The following is a 20,580-nucleotide window of genomic DNA, read 5'->3' as shown; positions in this document are numbered from 1 at the left end:
ACTCAAAGAGGTTTGTGGACAGATTATTATCGTTTTTAATGCCACCTAAAGGAAGACACCCATGAGATATAATCAAATATGTTTTTTTTATGACAACAAGCGTCCTAGAGTGCCTGTCTAACTTTGGTCGGGCTCCACTTGAAGGCCTGTGACCTGTGAACCAATTGTTCATAATTCGATTTATACACAGAGACCCTCAGATAAGATACTGTATGGCCTCCCGTGACACAATCTACCCATCATGTGCCATTTAAACCCTGATCTCCATTCTGTGACATTTATTCAGCAGGGGTTGTAGCCATTTATTTCCACCAAATATACTAATTGTAACTTTTGTTAGACTAGTAGGAAAACGCCACTTCCCGTTTGTCGCTGGCCCCGCCCCCAGCATGGCAACGCATCCAACCAACACGCGCGTCAACCGCGCGTCATCATAGCGGGAAAGGACTGGCGTAAAAAATGTAACAAACCCCAAAGAAGCAGATAGTAAAATGTAACAAATGTCACGTAAGTGTTTTTTTCTTCTTCTGTCGCACACATAGATGCGCATTAAATAGTCTGTGATCAAACATTTTCTGTAACACTACTGGCCTGACACAAAATACTGCGTCGCTGGCGCGCGACCACGAGTACAGAAGGCGGGTTATCTCTCGTGATAGGACGTTGCTAAGATACGTCGAAGATTGACAGCGTCCCGAGTTTCCGGTTCATCCCACTGTGCGGAAAACCTGCTAGTCACACAGGAGGAGCCACAATGGCGTTTGTAGTCTCCTTCAGACAGGGCTGTGGATGTTATTAAATCCACCAGCATCGCCCTAAATATAGGCCTGGTTGATTCCCAGAGCCATTGATAATAAACTGGAACATTTACTGCACACGAATATACTATGATTTCTGATCAATATTGAGTTTATAGGGGATAAAATTGACATTAAAGGGAACATGTAAACAGTACCAACCGGGTCAAGTTTTCATTTTGTTCGAGAAACAAGAGCGCCTTTTAATGCCGGCCTTTGCTTGTTTCTGAACGCCAAAACCGTAATTCTGTGGAATAAATACACCTTTACTTAGCTTGGCACCGGACAAGGACAGCTTTGACAAAGGGACTTTTTTCTTTTCCACGAATCAGCACGCTAGCTGCTCAGCATTAGCTAGCAGAGCTAGCTAGCTAGAAACGGAGACGAGACCACAATGCTCCGATGTTTGGTTTGGATCTTTTTCATTCATTGACTAATTCAAAGCACAGACTTTACTGCACTGGAAAACCACCTTGGCATTTTTCTACTTTGACAACTATGTTGGCGATCTCAGTGGAATGAACTGGCGTTAAGGAGGACTGGACGTGAGCGGCCTGGTTTGTTTATTTTGTTTATTTTCTCGTCTCGTTTCTGCTTGTTTGTAACAGTTTTTTGTTGGCATTTTGGGGTACCGTTCTCCCGTGAATGAATTGGCTGGGCCACCGAGGCCCGGTCGCACGAGCGGTACCGTCGCCGACGTGAGGGATGCCTGGGTCGGACCGACACCATGGGACCAAGAGGAAACCGGAATCGAGCCTCAGCGGTGGGCTACAGCAGACCCAGGCCCCGCCTCAGACCTCTGCGGGAAGCATGACGAGCAAAGACGACAAGGTGCAGGTAAAAACGTCAACGTCTTCTGTCTCTTCCTCTGCGAGGCGCAAACGGCATAAAGCAACTAAACATGGCCGTGGATCCGCTGTGGCAACGGGCCCTGAAGTTTCTGCCCTCGGTGATACGGCGCCTCCTGCTGTCAACACGGTGAAGCCTCTGGTGGAGTATGATGATATCAGCTCCGACTCTGATACCTTCTCGGACCCACCTTCCTCCAAACCCTCGGAACAGGGGGCCCGGGGCCGGCTGGAGCCCTCCCCAGACTACGACGTGGGCAACGCCGGAGGCAGAGAGAATAAGGGGCAAAGGCAACCTCGAAAAAAGCCCAGGGACCCTAGCAAAGTTAAAGACGCTAGCAAAGTTAAAGACCCTAGCAAAGTTAAAGACCCTAGCAAAGTTAAAGACCCTAGCAAAGTCAAAGATCCTGGGGATGGGGATCTTGGTCAGAAGAAAAAGAGTAGCAAGGACCGTGAGAAGGTGAGCTCTGGAAAGAGCAAGGAGAAGGTTGCCTCTGTGGCACCCTCAGTGCAGGGCTCCTCATCCAGGCGCCAGGACCAGCCTGAGGGGGACTCTGGGTCAAAGCGCGGGGAGCTGATGCTCTCCTCCCAGTCCCAGTCCCAGGTACAGCCTGCAGCCAGTGTAGGTAGCACTACTTCCTCCACATCCTCATCTCGCAGCAAGGAGAGCAGCCACTCAGGGAAGTCTCGCAAAGACAGGCAACAGCGGAGAGAAGGCCGTGGGGAGGGCAGCCGCAGCTCCTCCCAGAGGAGCCGGACAGACAGGAGCCACCGCAAGTCCTCTAAGAGCCACAAGTCCAGCCCCAAGGGCAGGCCTTCGAGCAGGGGGAGCCCCCGGCGGAAGGGCACAGGCTCTGCCCGGTCCCCCAGTGACAGTCCAGTGGGCAGTGGGTACGGGCAGGGAGAGGACAGCCACCACAGGCGCAGGGTGGCCCAGAGCCCCAGTCCCTACCGCAGCAGGCAGAGATCAGACAGCCCCTACGGCAGCAGACACCGATCCTCCAGCTACGAGAGGGACAACAGCCCCTACTCACGGAGACGTTCCATCAGCCCATATGGGAACCGCAGGTCCTCCAGCACCAGCCCAGTGTCACGGTGAGTATCTAGGATCCACTACATACTGGCGTATGTACTGAGAAGCCACAGCTTAGACTGATGGGGAGGCCTTGCAGGTCAGAGCCCTTGATAGCTCAACTGAGGTGACACTGAGCTCCCTATCAAGCAATTACAGTACACATTTTTGCATAGTCGTGACTCGTGACAAGACCAGTCATTCCATCAAAACACATGCATATTGTCTAGGCCTGTCCTTCCAGATTACCATGTATCTGTCAAACTATAGATATGAGCAACTTGCAGATAAAAATTTAAAGTCAAACAGACCTGTTCAATCTGCAGTGGTCTCCCTCCAGCTAAACCCTTGGCTTTGAATAAGAAGCTCCAAACTCCATCGTCCCATAGAGCAGAACAATCCTAAGGTGCGTTGGAGGTCTGAGTGTCAGGAGAATAAGAGGTAGCTTCAGGACAGGAGCATGGCGGCACTAACATTCAGCCATTTTATTTTGGCTTTGCAAGATATGAGCAAACTCGGAGCTGCGGTTGGTATGAGGAGCTTGCAAGAGAGCTGACACTGTGGCGATAAATATAAGATAGTGACAAGTGATAAGATAGACTGGGGGGGGGCTGTACTGCAAAACTGTGAGGACAGATGATACATTTTAATGAAGCTGATGAACTCAAACTCTGCAGTCTTCTTCACTTGAGTAATGGTTAGATTTTTGTGTCTGATGTGATTAATAATTTTTTATTTAAAACAAAAAGACAACACAGACACAACAACAAACATGCCTCAACAACAACAACAACAACTGAGTAATGGTTAGATAAGCCTAAATTAATGGCATCTACAGTAAAAAAGAAAGAAAAGGGAAATGAGACGGGGAACAGGTTATTGTGTCACCCTGATTCACTCTAGTGTTGCATTCAAACATTGTCTGTCTGTTTGCCTACTTCACTCTGTTAATTGCTGATTCATTTCCAACCATAAGGACCAAATGGTTTTGCTTTAATTACAATATGATCAAGAGTCAAGACACATTTTATCTTATGGTTGAAGAGGTTCTTTCAGCTTACTAACAACTATGCACTAAATCTGTTCCTCCCTTTTTAAAGCATTTTCAAAACCCACCCACATACACTCTGCTGTTTTCTACTGACTGCTCACTTCAAGAGGAAGCAATAGGAATTGAATGACGGCGTTCTTATTGTTGTTATTTTTGTAGACGTTCAGGCCGCTCCAGGAGTCGCTCCCCCCTGCTGTACTCCTCTTCCCGTCGCTCCGACTCTCGCTCTCGTACCAAGAGACACACTTCCTCCGTGGCAGCAGGGGGCGCCTCTCCTCCTTCCTCCTCCCGTCTGCCGCTCAACTCCAGCCTGGGAGCAGAGCTGAGCCGCAGGAAGAAGGAGCGGCAGGCTGCTGTAGCGGCTGTGGCGGCCGCCCGCGGCAGCAGCGGCGTTTCACCCCCTCCGCCGCCACGCAAAACCACAAGCTCCTCCTCCTCCGCCTCCTCGTCTCGGCCGGCTAAAGCCGAGGCTCCACCACCGGAGAGAGACTCGGGGGCGGCGGCCGAGCCTCCACCCCCACCGCCACCCCTGCCCCCGCCCTCGATGCATTTACCCCAGGACGCTCCCAGTGGTGAAGATCAGGGTATTGCACCTCCACCATCCACTTCCCCCTCCTCTCCTGCACCACCTCTGCCACAGGCCTCCCCCCCTCCGCCACCCGCTCCCGTCACCCAGGCGCCACCACCTCCACCTCTGTCAGAAGCAGGTTTTCCACCCCATCCCACGGCACCACCAGTCACATCCCAGCCCAAATCTCCGGCTCCTCTTCCTTGCCGCAGCCCGGTCCGCCAGACACCCCTCCTTAAGACCTCCACCCTGCCCCTGCTGCCTCTGCCACCCATGCTGCTGGGAGACGCTCAGGACAGGTGAGACACCTCAACACCTACATACGTCATGCTGCACACTAGCCCCAACACGTGTCAATCGCTTGTATGGAGAGAACATCACACTAAACGCCATCTCTAAGATGTAGTGCCATATTTCTCATTATGTTACATACCTCATAGAACATCACTCAAGTCATCACCTGTTTTGAATCGTTATGATCCACAGGTAAATTCTGTATACTAATGCTGTACCATGCAGTTTGTGTTTTAATAAGATCTCAACTTTTATTTTGTTATTCCTTTTTATTTGAATTTCCCAACTTCGGCTCACTAAATGAAACAATGTTTCAAGTGAAAATTATTTAAAAAACGAAAACATTGTCTGACAAATTCTGCACTTGTGGATTTTTTTCTTCAAAACTTCTAACTAGACTTCATATAAGGAGTTTACTGCTGACCATGTGAGACAGAATTGGCATATTTCCCCTTTAACATTCAAAACATTTACAAAAGTCAAACATGTTTTGGGGGGGACATTTGTAAGCCAAATCTATGGCTCGATCTTTGGACGATTTGGAAAATGTCTTCAGTGATGTTTTACAAGGTTTATAAAGCGTGCAGATAAAAAAAAATACACTACATTATAACAAGAGAGATTGGTGCACGTTTGGGTTGAGTGCAAATACTGTTTCTGTTGGGTTTCTTAACAAATGCCTTTTCTTTCAAACTCAGTCCAAAGTCCAGGTCCACCCCTCCTCACAGGCAGTCCAGGAAGGAGAAGGAGGTGCGCAGCCGGCCGTCACTAATCGACCTCCCCTTGCCTCCCACCTTGGCTGGAGGTGACGCCTCACCCCCGCAGTCCCCCATCCGCCATCCTCCTCCGCTGCCCCAGACGGCCCTGAAAAAGAGACCAAAGTCAGTGTCTTTTATGACTCCAACCCCACGCTAATCTGCCTTTCTTAATCCCACTGTAAATCGAATCTGTTTTTGATGGTTTCTAGGTTTTGCTCCGCGCGATATGGTGAGCGCAAACAGACCCAGAGTGACTGGGGGAAACGCTGTGTAGATAAATTTGACATAATCGGCATCATAGGGGAGGGCACCTATGGCCAAGTGTACAAGGCCAAGGACAAAGACACTGGTAAGAATATGAGCTGGACTCAAGTCATTGTTCTGCCTACATGGAGCTTGTTTTATATTGGAATAAGGGGAGAAGACACCCTAAATGTGACCTGCTTCTGAATATACACTCTCCCTGTACCAGGAGAGCTGGTGGCTCTGAAGAAGGTGCGTTTGGACAATGAAAAGGAAGGTTTTCCCATCACGGCCATCAGAGAGATCAAGATCCTGCGACAGCTCAACCATCGCAGTGTTGTCAACATGAAGGAGATCGTCACTGACAAGCAGGACGCGATGGACTTCAAAAAGGACAAAGGTAAGCCAAGATCAGGGATTCCGTTAGCCGGCATCACGTGCAGCGAGCCGGCAGATTGAAACATCAACGGCCACAGTGGCCGGTTGGAAATATGGCAAATAAATGCATTAACATATTAAATAGCCTAATTTTGTGTGACCTGAATGCAAGCATTAATAGCATATTATAGGCTATCATGATATTGCGTGACTTATTCACCTTATTCTTTGCTCACACATGGACGCTTCCGCATTACGTCATTTTGTAATAGTATTTCCGTTTTGACTTGCCAAAAACTCCGCAGGCAAGATGGCTGCGCACAGTCCGCATTTAAACTGGCAGAATTACTCTGCCATAAACTAACATATCTTGGCCAATACGTATGTAACATGCAAAATAAAACAACCCGTAATATCTTAATTTTATGTAGAATGCAGAGGATATGTAACTGTTTAGTTAAACTTGCATTCCAGGAATATTGTGCTCTTAAGACGACGTTAGTGGAGTGGACGTTAGGTTGCGCACCAATGTTAGGTTGCGTAACCTATGTGCGATTCGAAATAACGCATCCGAGATAGAAACGTTATGAATATAGCCACGTTATAAACAACAAACTAACGCTGGTGATCCGTATGGAATCAGTGTTACTCGAAATGGTTAACGGTTATATCAATTTGGTCATTCAGTGGCATTTTACTGCCATATAACATAACTAACTAGTGGCTAATATTATTAGCCACTAGTGGCCTTCGCAACTAGCACTGAACCGGAAGAACAAATACGTTTGCGTTGAACGCGGAAGAGAGAAAAAGTGGGCGTGGTGAATAAGGTGAATAAGATAGGCTATGTTGCCAGGCCCACCGCAGATACAAGGGCCAAGTAATCCGCAGTTCCGCACAGCTTAGTGGCAACTAAAGCGCAAATGGCCCTCCCGTATAGGCTACCAAACAGGATTCTGGAATGAAATGCAGTCGGGCAACAAGCGCAAGCGATTGATTCATTCATTCATTCATTCGCGCAGGCTGTCAATTTAGTGGAAGTAAAAAACGCTCCTTGAAATGAGGAGATTAATCAAAATGCGAACCACAAATAAATCCAAATGGGAGCCGAGAGCGAGTGCAGGAGAGCTGACGCAGGTGCCAGGTGTGGAGTGGGAGAGATGAAGGTGCGTACGTAGCCTAGGCCTATATAGTGGAGATTCAAGTCGTGCACTGTCTGCACTGACACTGTCGCAGTTATTCATTTTAGCTGCATTGTTTTCTCATCAAGGCAATGTCCAGGCGAGATATTGGCTCATATTAACACATTCACTGCCAGCCTTTTTTTTTTTTACTGTAGGTAGGTTCTGCCAGAGGGTTTTTTTGAGGATTCTGGCTCATTTTACAAGAGCCGAGGATTATTTTCTGCTTGGAGTTTGTGAACACAAAGTTCACAAAAGTACTACCGGTAATAGAATGTGTGCTTTCTCTGTCTAAAAGAGTTAGTTGGTAGAGTTAGTAGTTATGTAGATATTAGCCGTTGAGTACAGCATGGTTTCAGCGTCTGAGAGTGAAAGCTGAGATAATCGCAGTTTTGTGAAATTCAATCAAACAGGCAGAACAGTCACTTTAACCATTTATTTTTGGCATCAGTGAGAGATCAGACATCTAAACAATATAGTTCTGAACGCCCTCTCCTTCAAACTCCTCCCTCCGTGGGCGTGTCTGGTGGCTTTCAGCCTGCGTTTGTCACAAGCGAGTGTTCTGCTGCTGCTGCTGCGAGTTTGAGCAGCCTCCCTCCCTGGCAGCGAGTGTGGATAGGGCTCACTTGTTTCTTGGGTTTGAGAGCTTTGATGAAGCTTTGTGCGATTCTAGGCTTTATGCTGCGTGTTTCAAAGTGTGTTTTCCACCCAGTCTATTTTTGGAATCCCCCACCGCCAGCTCCCAGCGCGATAATGCGCGAAAGTGAAAGCGTTTTCGCCAATCCATTTTACAGTAGAGAATGGTTTCCTCGCGCGTTACCCTACAGTTTTGGCTCTGCTTTTCCTAGTGTGGAGAGCACTGTCGCCACTTAGTGGGTCCGTGGAATGGGTTGTACACGTTCGCTGACTCCAATATTTTTATAGGAGACGTGGGGAGCGTTGATCCACGTCCCACTGTCAAAAAAAAACAAAAACAATTTAAGCCGAGATAACTCGTCCTTGGCAGTGAACCGTTGGATTCTGTAAGCCGAGATAACTCGTCAATGGCAGTGAACGTGTTAAGTGTCCGCAAATGCACATAGATAGCTACAGTAGGAGCGTGCATGTTGTCTGTGTTTCAATAACGAAAACATCCTTACCGAGAATGACATGCATGCCCTGTTGAATGCAAACCAATTAAATTGTCTTGCTGCAAATAATAAAGAATGGAATAAAGATTGACTATAGAGGCTATAAAGAATAGACTACAGAGAAATAAATGGATTCAAAACGTTTATTTAGTAAACAATTATTTTATAGCATCCTTTTTTTAATACTGGTCGGTAGATATTCGATATGGCCGGGATTCTGGACCGTTACCGGCCGCATTGGCCGTCTGAAAAAATGCCTAGCGGAATCCCTGGCCCAGATATGTATGAGTTCAGGGCCTTTTCAGCACGGGATTGCAGGTATTGCACATCATTTAATCACTTATAATGTGGGAAATTCCCGCACACATTGTCTAATAATGTTCAACCAACATTTGCACAGAATGCTGGGCACTGCATCAACGGGCCGAGTCCGACTTCCTCTGACAGCACACCTGGCACACTCCAGCCTCTTTCCCCCTCTGTACAAGGCTGCAAGCCCCTTCTGCTGCTGCCGTATCTCTCGCTAACATAGACTGGTTCTAATGATGTGAACTTGAAGGCATGCAAACATGAACCGCTGGCTAAAAACATCAATCTTAACACTTGCTGTTGGAGCGCAAATGACCGTAACGTTACCAGTGATGTCATTGTTAACGACGTTAATTGTCCGGGTCCTCAGTCAGGCAACGGTAAAGTTACTAAAGGCGCTGACAGGGTTCTGCGCACCCTCGACTTGGAGCCTTGCCGGCGACTAGCGCGACAGCGAGACTGTGCATACTCGAACGTGACTCGCCGCGTTGGCTGCGGTACACGTCCAAAACACTAGGTGGCTTGTGGTACACTTATGTCCGTTACATATGACGTTATCGTGTCGTTTATCACGAACTTGCATGTCGGTGGGGGGTCATTTTATTGTCCCTCCATTTCAAAACTCATTCCGGTGAGCCTGCAGAAGGCTTTGCTAGATGAAGGACAAGCACTGTTAAATGAGGAAATGGCATTTCCTCATTCCTCACAACAAGTACTTATGTACAAGGGAATATGTGCGCGGCCCAAGGCAACGGCCAATCACAGCTCTCGTGCTGGTCACGTCACGTCCGCGTTGACGCCGTGGAGTCACATTTTCGAGGAGCTGCACACCCCCTCCGCCGAGCTGCGCCGAGGGGGCCGCCGCAGCTGAGCGTCCTATCCAGTCAGCGCGGGCGATTTCGTGTGAGCATAATTTGCACTTAAGGGTGAAGCAGACACCTGGTTCAGGACAAAATGCAATCCATGGCTGTCCAGACATGGAGATGTACGGTACACTGCAACTTGACTTGTTGGCAGAGGCATACAACCGCAAGGCAGTTATTTCTAGTTTTACAGTGTAATTCAGCATATTTCACCGCTGCTGATGTGCTGAATGCATATAAGGGAAACACTGAGACTTGTAATTAAGCTCATTAGTACAGTGATTCTCAACCTTGTCCATATAAGTCCATATAAGTCCATACCCCCATTTGATGATATTGTGTCTCCACAACCCAACTCTGAACATATTTTTATGCCACAGACCTTGTTGTGAGCAGTTTCATGTAGGAACTATTTTCTTTCGACCGAACTGCACCCACTAGCTGCTAGCTCATACATGGGCAAACTACGGCCCGCGGGCACCACCTGTGTGGCCCGCGATGGAATTGCAAAAAAAACAGTTTTTACACAGTGCACCTGAACGCAACATGCAAGATACCCGCTGAATAAATGTCCAAATGTTCATGTCATTCTGGCCAATACTCCACTTCTGTTATAGCATTTCAGTCTGGAATATGGAATATCTTTCAATAATCTTTATGACTAAAAGGCTACATTGAATTAGAAATTTAAATAATTAACTCATTGGTTTTGGATTTATTTAGCTTCAAGACTGCATTTTTGTTCTTGTGTGACCCTCAACACAGGCTTTGATCATCCCGGGCCACTTACTGATACTTATGCTTAAATTAACCCACTCATATTCTGATTTATTTCAAGAAAAACATTTTGGCTAGTGGAAATTCTAATTGGCTGGTAACTTTAAAATCTAGCAGCCATATTGGCAGGTGGTCAAAAAAGTTAATTTCAAGCCCTGAGAGCAGGTGGTGACATAGGAGTGAGTGAGAAAAGGATGAAATATTGGTGGTTAAGACTGAATAATGACATCACAACTGGTAATTTAAAATGAGTTATTCCTCTAAAAGTGGCTTCAAATGCACCAAATTTTTCACGCTGGTGCCGTTCAGCCCTCAGCAAAACCTGGTAGCGAGGACATTTTTTGTGGCCCTCTCTATCATCAAAGTTACCCATCCATGGGTTACAGCATAACAATATTTGTTCGGCCCCCGGCAACAATCTGGGTTTCTCATGTGGCCCCCCATGAAAAATAATTGCCCACCCCTGTGCTAGCTAGTTCCCACATGAAACTAGCAGCAGCTAGAGCAGCAGCTAGCTATTGGGTGTAGTTCGGTCAAAAATAGTTCCTACATAAAACTGCTCACAACAAGTCTGTGGATTGTCTTGGGTAACCAGGCCATGATTTCTGGAAAGAGACATTGCTGTTGAGTTTTTCAATTCTATTCTTTTGGCGCTTTGAGCACCACAAGCCGAGTGCAATCCAGTTCCATTGTATTGGAGAGAAGGCAGACATCTCTACGGCTGATATCTCCAAAACCCAGACAACAACACAAAACAATCTAGATGGATAGCACTACAGGTGAGGGGAAAAATATGTATTTTGGATTTTAGGGTGAGCTGTCCCTTTAAACTTTTTGACCTAGTTACCTCTGACCTTCCTCTGCTCTACCTCGTGGTGAGAGAATAGATCGCTTAGCATGTGAAGGCAGCTTTTAGCGGCACAGTTTTCACCCTAGGAGGCTGAAATTGATGGCATGGAGGTCAAATGTGTGTGTGTAGATGTGTGTTTGTGGTCATTCTTATTGGTTAAAAGAGGGGCAGTGGGCGGGTTTAGAAATGCAGAGGCAGAAGGCTGAATTTTGGTATGGAGGTCAAGTGTGCATGTATGTTTGAAGGTGTGTGTGTTTGTGTTCAGGTCAATTGGTTAAAAGGGCAGTGGGCAGGATATTTCAAAATGTAGGGGCAGGGGGCTGAAGTAAGTGTTTGTGTTTTTGCTCATGCTCATGCCAATTGGCTAAAAGGGGGCAGTGGGGGGGGGGTCACATTTTTAAATGCAGGGTGGCAGAGTACAGTGGGCTGCCCCTAGCATCCTGCTTTCTGGAAATTCGCACATGTGGTCGCAACTTTTGCAAATTCACACTTTTTTCTAACTACTGTACCACCTAATGGCAACTTTTCTCAAAATTTGCAATGCAATTTGCAGTTTTTTTGTGGTAAAATTGTTACCACAAAAAAAAGAAGTGTATAAATCCCACCCTATGTTTATTTGTTTATTTGTTTATTTAAAAGGATCCCCATTAGCCGCCGCCGAAATGACCGCTAGTCTTCCTAGGGTCCAAACACAATACACATTATGTTACAAACAATTGTAAACAGTAGACAGTAAAGTGCAGTACTAAAATACCCTATTAAAAATTATAAGAAATATTAAATGCATTGCAATACAGGAAAATCACAGAAAAACAACTAGTAAAAACCGATACAAAATAGGATAGTAAAACAACAATAGTTTGGTCAGCTAATTATATATCTGGCCTATTGCGCAGACATCAACTTGTCTAAAAAGACACTACTATTCAAAACATAAAATTCCAAGTAGTGTCAAAGTGTAGTCCTGAGCATCAATGTGTGTTTGTGAGTGCAGCTGGGATCTTAACTTCCTTTTAAAACCAACCATGAATGGAGGAAATATTTCCTGGTAGACAATTCCAGGCCTTTATAGATCTGTATATGACAGTCTTCTTCATATAGTTGGTGTTGGGTCTAGGCAAAATCAGTTGTCCCCTACTAGCCCCTCTGGTGGAGTGTGTGTGAGTACTTGAGCTATAAAAAATGCTGCTGAAAATAAAACCAGGAATTTGGGTATGAATAACTTTGTGAAAATGTAAAAGTAGGATGGATGATAGTCTCTGCTCCACAGTGAGCCATATGAGACGTGTATGCATGTCAGCTATGCTAGACCTAGGGGAACACCCAAGGACCAGCCTAGCTGCCTTGTTTTGTGCAACTTGTAACTTATCAAGAAGACCTTTAGCTGCAGATGACCACACCACAGAGCAGTAGTCCAGATGACACAAAACTAATGAGACAATTTGGCGAAGTGCCGATGATGTAACAAATGATACACATTTCCTAGTGATGGCAACAGCTCTTCCCATTTTCGCGACCACCTTATTGATGTGATCCGACCATGACAATGTGCAGCTATGTGAAGCATGTAAGGGGTGAATTTCCGCTTATTTTTGACAAATTAATTTCAGGGCCTGGACTTTGTGTGAGAGTGTTGGTGTGGCTGGGATAGTAATTGTACATTGTCTAATCCAGGGAAACCTGGATTTTTCAGGAACACCTGCTTCACAATCACACAGTTCCACTAGGGCTGCCATGATTATTGCATTGCAGAGTCAAGCTGTTTACCGCTTCACCACTCGCAAACAAGCAGAGACGCAGATAATTAATTAGAATTGCAACACGGCTAATACAAGGGCACAATCGAAAGAACACAACAAAGAAAACACGAGCTTTAGAGAAAATATGTATTTTACACGCGCGCCAAACAAACATCACTCTGGAACGAAAGTGAATGCAGTTGGGCACCAAGGCGATTGATTGATTGATTGACCGGAGTAGTTGTCAATTTAGCAGAGGTGAAAAACTTGTATGATATAAGGAAATGAATCAAAATGCTTACCACAAATAAAGCCAAATAGGAGCCCCCACTTGGAGGAGCGAGTGAGGAGAGCCTGGCTGATGCAGGTGCCAGGTGTGGGAGAGAGATGAATGTATGGTTCCCAGTAGGGATGTTCATCAATTATCGAAAATCGATAATTGATCGTTAAGGAATTGAATCGATCATGTGGAATTTTGATCGATTATTGTTATTATTTAAAAAAAAAAATTTTTTTTTTGCGGACTACGTTTGGGTGCAATTCGTTCCTCCTCGCCCCACTCCATTGCACAGCCGACTAACGTGAGGTGGAGCTTCATATAGTCTCTAGTTTTCTGGCTGGGCACGGGCCTTTGTGCCAACAAAACTGTTTTAAACATGGGGAATTCACACCGGCATGCGCCGGGGACACAAACAAACACACCCAGCGGTCTGCGGACCTCAGTGAGGCTCAGGCCTGTTGATTTGACTCTTGTGCTGTCAGCTAAGCTGGAAGACGCCGATTGCCTTACATCATGTAACCTGACATGTAACATGTTTGTTTACCTGGCCACAGCGCTAGTGTCTGATATTCTTACTACACAGCGGCATCGCCATTATAGCTGGCCGAGAACGTGCAACGTTATTACCAGACCAGAGTAAAAAAAAAAGAAGAAAAAAATATATATTATTATTATTATTATTATTATTATTATTATTACGCTATCGATAATTGATAGTAAATTTTCCCGATTTTCGATTATGGAAATTGTTCAAAATGATCATCCCTAGTTCCCAGTTCAAAAAAGAATCATCCAAAATAAATTAGGACTTGCCCATCAAATCATACATAACATCCACAGCTATGCTACTAGAGGCAGCTCAACAGATAGACTTTTTAGATTCAGGATTTTAATAGGTAAGAATACCTTCTTATTAGGGATGCACCGATCGATCGGCACGTGACCGGAAATGGCCGATTTTCACGTGATCGGCCTCGATCGGTGATCTGTTCCGGTCACTCTAAATAGCCGATTCTGTGAGCCGATTTTCACATGACGTGCGCGCAACTCAAAGCATCGAGACAGGCACCCAGCCACCACACCACACATGCCAGCATACCTTCCTCGTTGTGGATTTTTTTCACCGTCAGTGAAGTAGACAAATCTCGCAGTTTGTCACACATGCAAATCGAAAATAAGCCGTGGAGACAGAGATGCGGCCGAGTCCCGCTCGGCTGGAGTCCAATCTGAGCGGCTCGCTTCACCTCACTGGCCCCCCTCTCTCTGCTCTCTCTACCCGGGAAGCAGTGCTGCTGCACCCGGCCACAGTGCACAGCCGACTTGGCGAGGTGAACGCGAGCATTGTGTCCAGTCCGACCTGCCTTCTCCATTCCACATCAGCGCTGGTGCCTCAGCCTGTCAGTCATGTTGTAACGTTGATACAGGAGAGACTATTTGTTTCGTATTGCAAATAGAACGACGGACATAATAATAAAAATGCATCGGACTCACAAGTGTGCAAGGATTTCTGTGCGTGACGATATTTTTTCAGATGGCAGATAAAAATATGCATACCAAACTTCGGACTGTGTGTAAACTCCGCCTGATATTCAGACTGAAGATCGTTACTGTAACTCATAAACTCATTTCCCCTCTACTCAAGAGGACTGGTCTGGAGCCAGTCTATAAACTCCTTGTCCATGGATCATTTTGTTCTGTTGCACCTGTTTTCTTTTGGAAAAGTAAATGCATGATAGCTGTGGGATATAGGCTATTGGATTTAATTTAATTTTTGTATTCATTGTATTTGCACAAAAAAGCTCTGTCCAGTAGCCTAACCTGGAACACTTTTATTTTGAGATGTGTTTGAGTGAGATGGTCCTACTTCATGCAAATGATAAGATAAGATTATTTGGATCCCCATTAGATGTAAGAATTGTTCTATGAATCTTAATTTTCAAACAAAGTTACAAAAACGTTTGTGTAAGCTGTCAATTGTTGTTTTTAGAAAAAAAATCGGAATCGGCAAAAATCGGTATCGGCAAGTCAGACTATTCAAAAATCGGAAATCGGAATCGGCCAAGAAAATGGCAATCGGTGCATCCCTACTTCTTATACTCTGCTGCCAACGAGTGGAACAAACTCCCAGCATCATTGAAGCTCATTGAGGCACAGAGCAGTTTTAAGACAGCGATTAAAAAAGGACCAGCTTCCATTCTCTCAAAATAGCGACCTAGCACTGGTAATCAGTTTTTATTTCACTGTATTTTGTACTTTTGTAATCTTCTACTCTATTTTGTACATTTCTCTATATATTTCTGTATTGTGAGTGCGTGATTATTGTATTTGCACCTGATAATCTGTTGATTATTTCTTCGATTAATCGATTAAAAACAAATGCGTGGATTTTATTTCAACAATTTTATTCGAAAACAAAATCTCCCAAATTGACAGTATTAGAGCACAAAAGTGCTGCTTGACTGGACCAGAGTTGTCTAAACAATATTGAAAAATTATAAATAATAAAAAAAGGAACAACGTAAATCCCTACGTAAGTGTTAACAGGATTTGCTACTTAATAGGAAGACGGAACTATAGGAAGGTTGAAACGCGTTGTGTTTTTGTGTTTGCCCGTATCAATTGAAGATGTATTCTGGTTTGTAACTCTTTGCAGTACGCAGATACAATTACTTCTTATTAACTCATTCTCTGCCAGGGTCATTTCGGTCTGTGTGCTCCCAGTGCCAGGATTTTGAGCATATTTCCTGATCTTCCAGGACCCACAGAATATTCTATGCTAGGAATAAAATTACACAACATATCTCACAATAAAGCAGAGACTCTCTTCTTACCCCTTGTAAAAAACTGAAACTCTACCATGTTTCCTTGTTTAGTTACAAGCAGTGGAATTTAGCTTGTTTTCACTAAAAATGCCCTCCTTGGGAGAGAAATAGGAGAAAAAGAGGTTTTTAGTGAAGGACACTGTTTCAAGCAGAACTCTCTTTTGAGCCTTTTATTTTTTGCGTCAGTGACACATCAGACATATACAGTATTTGTTTTCCCAAATAAATAAATAAAAAATAAGAGAATGTATTTGAGGGAGCTGTGTCGGTCCATCCCGCCCAGTGAGCGGCTACAGAGAGAGAGAGAGAGAGAGTCTGGCCCCTGGGGTTTCTTGACAGATGAGGCTTGGCCGCAGCCTCCTTGCTACAGTATTGTCAGTAAAATGGAAGAACCTCAGAATAAGTTGGAACCTATTTCGAGACATGGTCTTTCCGAAATAGGTGGTGTAGGACTACACACAGGACTAGGACTGGACTGCCCCTCCATCGACTCAGAGTCTGAAAACACAAAATATCAAAGTATGATAAATATGTGCACAAAATCAAATAAATAATTTACTTTTACAGTTGCCATGTGGATTTTTAGCTTAGCTTGATAAAAGCATAAACAAATGGAACGAACCCTTATGTGGTCACACTCACACACTCTCTCTCTCTCTCACACACACACACACACACACACACACAGGAATAACGAGTGCTGTAACGTTAACTGCTGTCACGTTACCTCTCATAACTAACGTTAGCACAGAAGATCACACAATAGCTACGTTAGTGCTGTAAACTTTGAAATGTTTATGTGACACAGACGGCTGTGTGTGATCATTTGATCTCAAACGCGATACAAAAAATAGGCTACTTTTTACCATCGTCATCGCTCTCTCCAAGTGGCACCCATTTCTCCTCCTCCGATTCATCTGTGTCAGACGGATCAGAACGCTGTGAAGGGGAGCCTTCGTCGCCCTGGCGCTCCGTCGTGGAGCAACAACAAAAACGCCGGCGTCTTCCTCGCCATCGTCGCCATCCGAGAACTATGGGTCGGACTCTGTTTCGACCACAGGCTCCACCCATAAATACTAAACTAGCGGGTTCCTTTTATCAGTTTGACTTGAAACAATGTCACAGGCGGGGAAAGTGTCTGATGTAATGTAAACAGACATGAAAGTACGTCCGAGTACGTCTTTGGCACAGAACGCCATTGTTAAAAGTACGTCCAGGTACGTCTTTGGCAGAGAATGAGTTAAATAATAAATATATTAAATAATATATTCTTTTCAAACTCCATGTAGCTCCTTTTTTTGCCTTGCTTTTTTTACCTGCTGAGCTGCTTTGGTCCACATTTTTTGTGCTTTCCTACTTAATAGGCTACCTTTAACAGCAGGCCACGGACTATATGAAGGTAGATTGTTTCTGCAGTAACACTTTCTCCTTCTCTCTCTCATACACGCACACACACACAGACGTGCCAAGCTGATCACAAGCAGCAGACACCGGCTGTTAGATAACGTTAACTGAGACGTTTAACATTTCCTCACTTCAAAACTCAAAGCACTTTTCTAATCTCGTTTACAGTTTTTTAGAACGTTAACCAGCTTAGCCTGCTTGTTGAGCCCATTTCATCCATGGCTAACGTTACGTTAGCGGTTGTCCTCATTACCGTGTCATGCGAGGTCGATTTTCATAGTTTGCAGCTAACACGTTCTACTTGTACAGAATCTGAAGTGCTCCCGTACTTTAGATGGAGTTTAGTTGGAAAGTTTTCACTGCCTCCACCATCTTAGCCCCGGCATGGGGCTCCCGTCTCGTCTCCATGGAGACATGTGACGACGTAGTCAGTCCGTGACAAAGAAAGTGGCCAGCTGCGCGACAGACACAGCAAGTCCGACATAGTAGATATATAAACGTATAATTATTTAGCCCCTCTACCCAACGAATCGCAACCCAACGAATCGATACTGCAATTTGTTGCCAATTAATTTAATAATCGATTTTGATTGATTAGTTGTTGCAGCCCTATTTGGGTAGCTTCACTCATTTGTGTGGTAAGGAGAAAAATCGATATCACGGCAGCTCTAAGTTCCACGCTTTCACAAATGTGTTTCGCAGTGCAAACAGTGTTTTGCTGTTGGCCACTGAGCAGCTACATTGTAGCAGCTTGAAGGAATTTATTTTTATTGTTTTATTATTTTATCTTTTTACATTTTCCATCCCTAACGGGGAACTTTCGTTTTATGTTGATGTTCACCTGCCGGAACAAAAATTACAACCCGTTTTACAGACGTAACACGTGACGGACGCTATGGGAGACCCTGACCAATGACCATATAGTGTTTCTATATAGAAATCACGGATCTCCTTGCTGATAGTCTTATTTGCTGATGTAGGTAAGATGTGAGGCATCAGTAGACTTATAGAGTGTTTCATTACCAGTTAACAATTCCCCCTAGCTGCTTTAGTGTTAATTGTGACAGTTTTTACATGCATGTTCCATGATTAAGTTTTACAATTTTAATTTTATTTCATACTTGCTGATTTCTTTTCTACTTATGATGTTATACTTATTCACAAGTAGAGGCCTCGTATAGGCCCTTGTGGGTCTCTTGCCTCTACTTTGCACATTTATTTTCTTTGTTTATCTTGGTAACTTTCAGTATTTCTGTATGTTTTAATATGTGCTAAAAAAAACAAGAGAAAAAAAGTTAGTTCCGGCCGAGCAATTTGATTGGACAAGAGGTAGCCTAGCCGTGCGGTGTGATATATACACACTGTGTATCACTCCGCTTCACAGCTGTTCTAAACATTTCCTTGATTAGGCTGCGTTCAAACAGCGCTCGCACCCAGGGACGATATGGATTTAACCTTAATTATGAATGCTAAGCTGAAATCCTCTGTGCTAACCTCAAAGTAGCAAACGTTAGCGTAGCTAGCTTGCAGTCTGGAAACTGCAGGCAGCAAGTTTACCTGTTGTTGCTTGCTTGGCAACACTTGGTAGTGCAATCCTGGGGGAACTGTTTTTGTTGGCGGAGGCGAATAACACACAGAAATCATCTGTTGTCGCAAATTATTTAAAACAATGTAATTATTACTTGATGAATTGCTTTCTTTATGCTGTACAACTGTTGTATAAAAGCAATATCACACTCGAGGTCATGTTGTTGTCTAATATCGTTACGGCTGTGCTGTGATTTAGGGCTGGGCGATATGACGATATATTTCGTCTGGACGATAGAAAATGTATTTCGTCTCATATGATGCTCTATCGTTTATCGTTGTGTTGAAAATCACACTCTTTACGGCAATACTGTCCGTCATTTGGATGACGCTGTGCTATCTTGATTCTGTTTTATTTTTTACTCTGCTTTATAAGTGGCACAAATCAGCCGGTGAGTAGGCTAAAGAGCAGGGAGTTGTTACCTCCACTCCGTCCGCCTAGTCTACCCAGGCATTTGCGCTGTGTTAAGTCCACGTTTGATCCATATTTGCGTGTGTCCTCCTAACGTTAAACCTGGCAAAACATCTCCCATCCTCTCATCATCCCAAGGAAATCCATTGAGGGCCGACAACAAAAACGTCTATCGTTAGCTTTAGTTTATAGCTTTCCCTGGGTTTAAGAGTTGTGTTGGTTGGATAATCGTGAAATCCCGGAGTGGAGTACTTTTGTTGAGTGAACTGAACTGGTAACATGGAAATCCCGAAGTGGAGCATTTTTGTTCCTTTTATAAACTAACTGAGAGAACTGGACTGAACTATAGGCTAAATAACTTTTATTCTATCCGTTTTGCTCTAATGTAATCTTTGAAAATCGAACTGGTGGTGTGGTTCAGTTTGTGTTTCATTCTACTGCCCTGCAACTAATTATTATTATTTGTGCTTATCTGTATTCTGAATGCATGTATCCTTTGTGAGGTTTGACAACATTTTAACTGGTTTAACTGCTACTTAAATAAATGGCCATGTGGTCATTTTATATAAACTATACATTTAATTTACAGAAAATATGCTATATCGTGATATACATCGGTATCGGGATATGAAATGACCTATATCGGGATATGAGATTTTGGTCATATCGCCCAGCCCTACTGTGATTATCTTCGGCACTCGGCCTCGTGCTTACGACCCAATCACAGCTCTGACGATATTAGACAACATCACTCCCTCTCGTGTGATATTGCTTAAATATATAATTTAATGCAGGCATTGCGGAACGTGGCAATAGCAGAGACAGGAAGGGGTTCTTACTAGGGATGACCCGATCAAGTTTTTTTTGCCCAGATCCCGATCCGACTAATTTAATATTTGGTATCTATTTTCCTAGATAATACAGTTGCACAGTGCAGGCCTGGAATTAATTAATTTTTAGGCCAAGGCCATTTTGGCATTTGATTAGGGCTGGGCAATTAACCAAAAATATATCAAAAACCAACATTTTGAACCTCTAACCGACTTAATCTTGCTCATGTCAATTAATTGATTGATGTTAATTCACTTAATACTTTCCCAATGTATGCATTCATGAACTGCCTGTCCCCTTAACAAAACTACGTCGTTTTCAGTCACATGCCTCCACCCTGTCCAACTGACATTAATTAGTCCACATTCAGGTGAACTTTGATTGTT

The 20,580-nt window shown here is 44.4% G+C and overlaps 1 protein-coding gene across 2 annotated transcripts in view; it reads left to right on the top strand.

Moving 5' to 3' along the window:
• Positions 1–772: 772 nt before the first annotated feature.
• The window catches only part of cdk12 (cyclin dependent kinase 12), a 36,935-nt gene continuing 17,127 nt past the window's right edge, over positions 773–20,580 (top strand). For both annotated transcript variants that reach the window (XM_083649865.1, XM_083649864.1), the window contains exons 1-5: positions 773–2,740; positions 3,928–4,635; positions 5,329–5,511; positions 5,598–5,737; positions 5,861–6,031. In XM_083649865.1, the coding sequence (XP_083505991.1) occupies positions 1,503–2,740; positions 3,928–4,635; positions 5,329–5,511; positions 5,598–5,737; positions 5,861–6,031 (2,440 nt within the window). In that variant the 5' untranslated portion in view covers positions 773–1,502. The remainder of the gene's footprint in view (positions 2,741–3,927; positions 4,636–5,328; positions 5,512–5,597; positions 5,738–5,860; positions 6,032–20,580) is intronic.

The sequence above is a fragment of the Poromitra crassiceps genome, assembly GCF_964638095.1.
Source record: "Poromitra crassiceps genome assembly, chromosome: 13".
In the NCBI taxonomy this organism is placed as follows: domain Eukaryota; kingdom Metazoa; phylum Chordata; class Actinopteri; order Beryciformes; family Melamphaidae; genus Poromitra; species Poromitra crassiceps.
The sequence above is the reverse complement of the archived record's forward strand: the minus strand, read 5'-3'. Positions and strand labels throughout refer to the sequence as shown.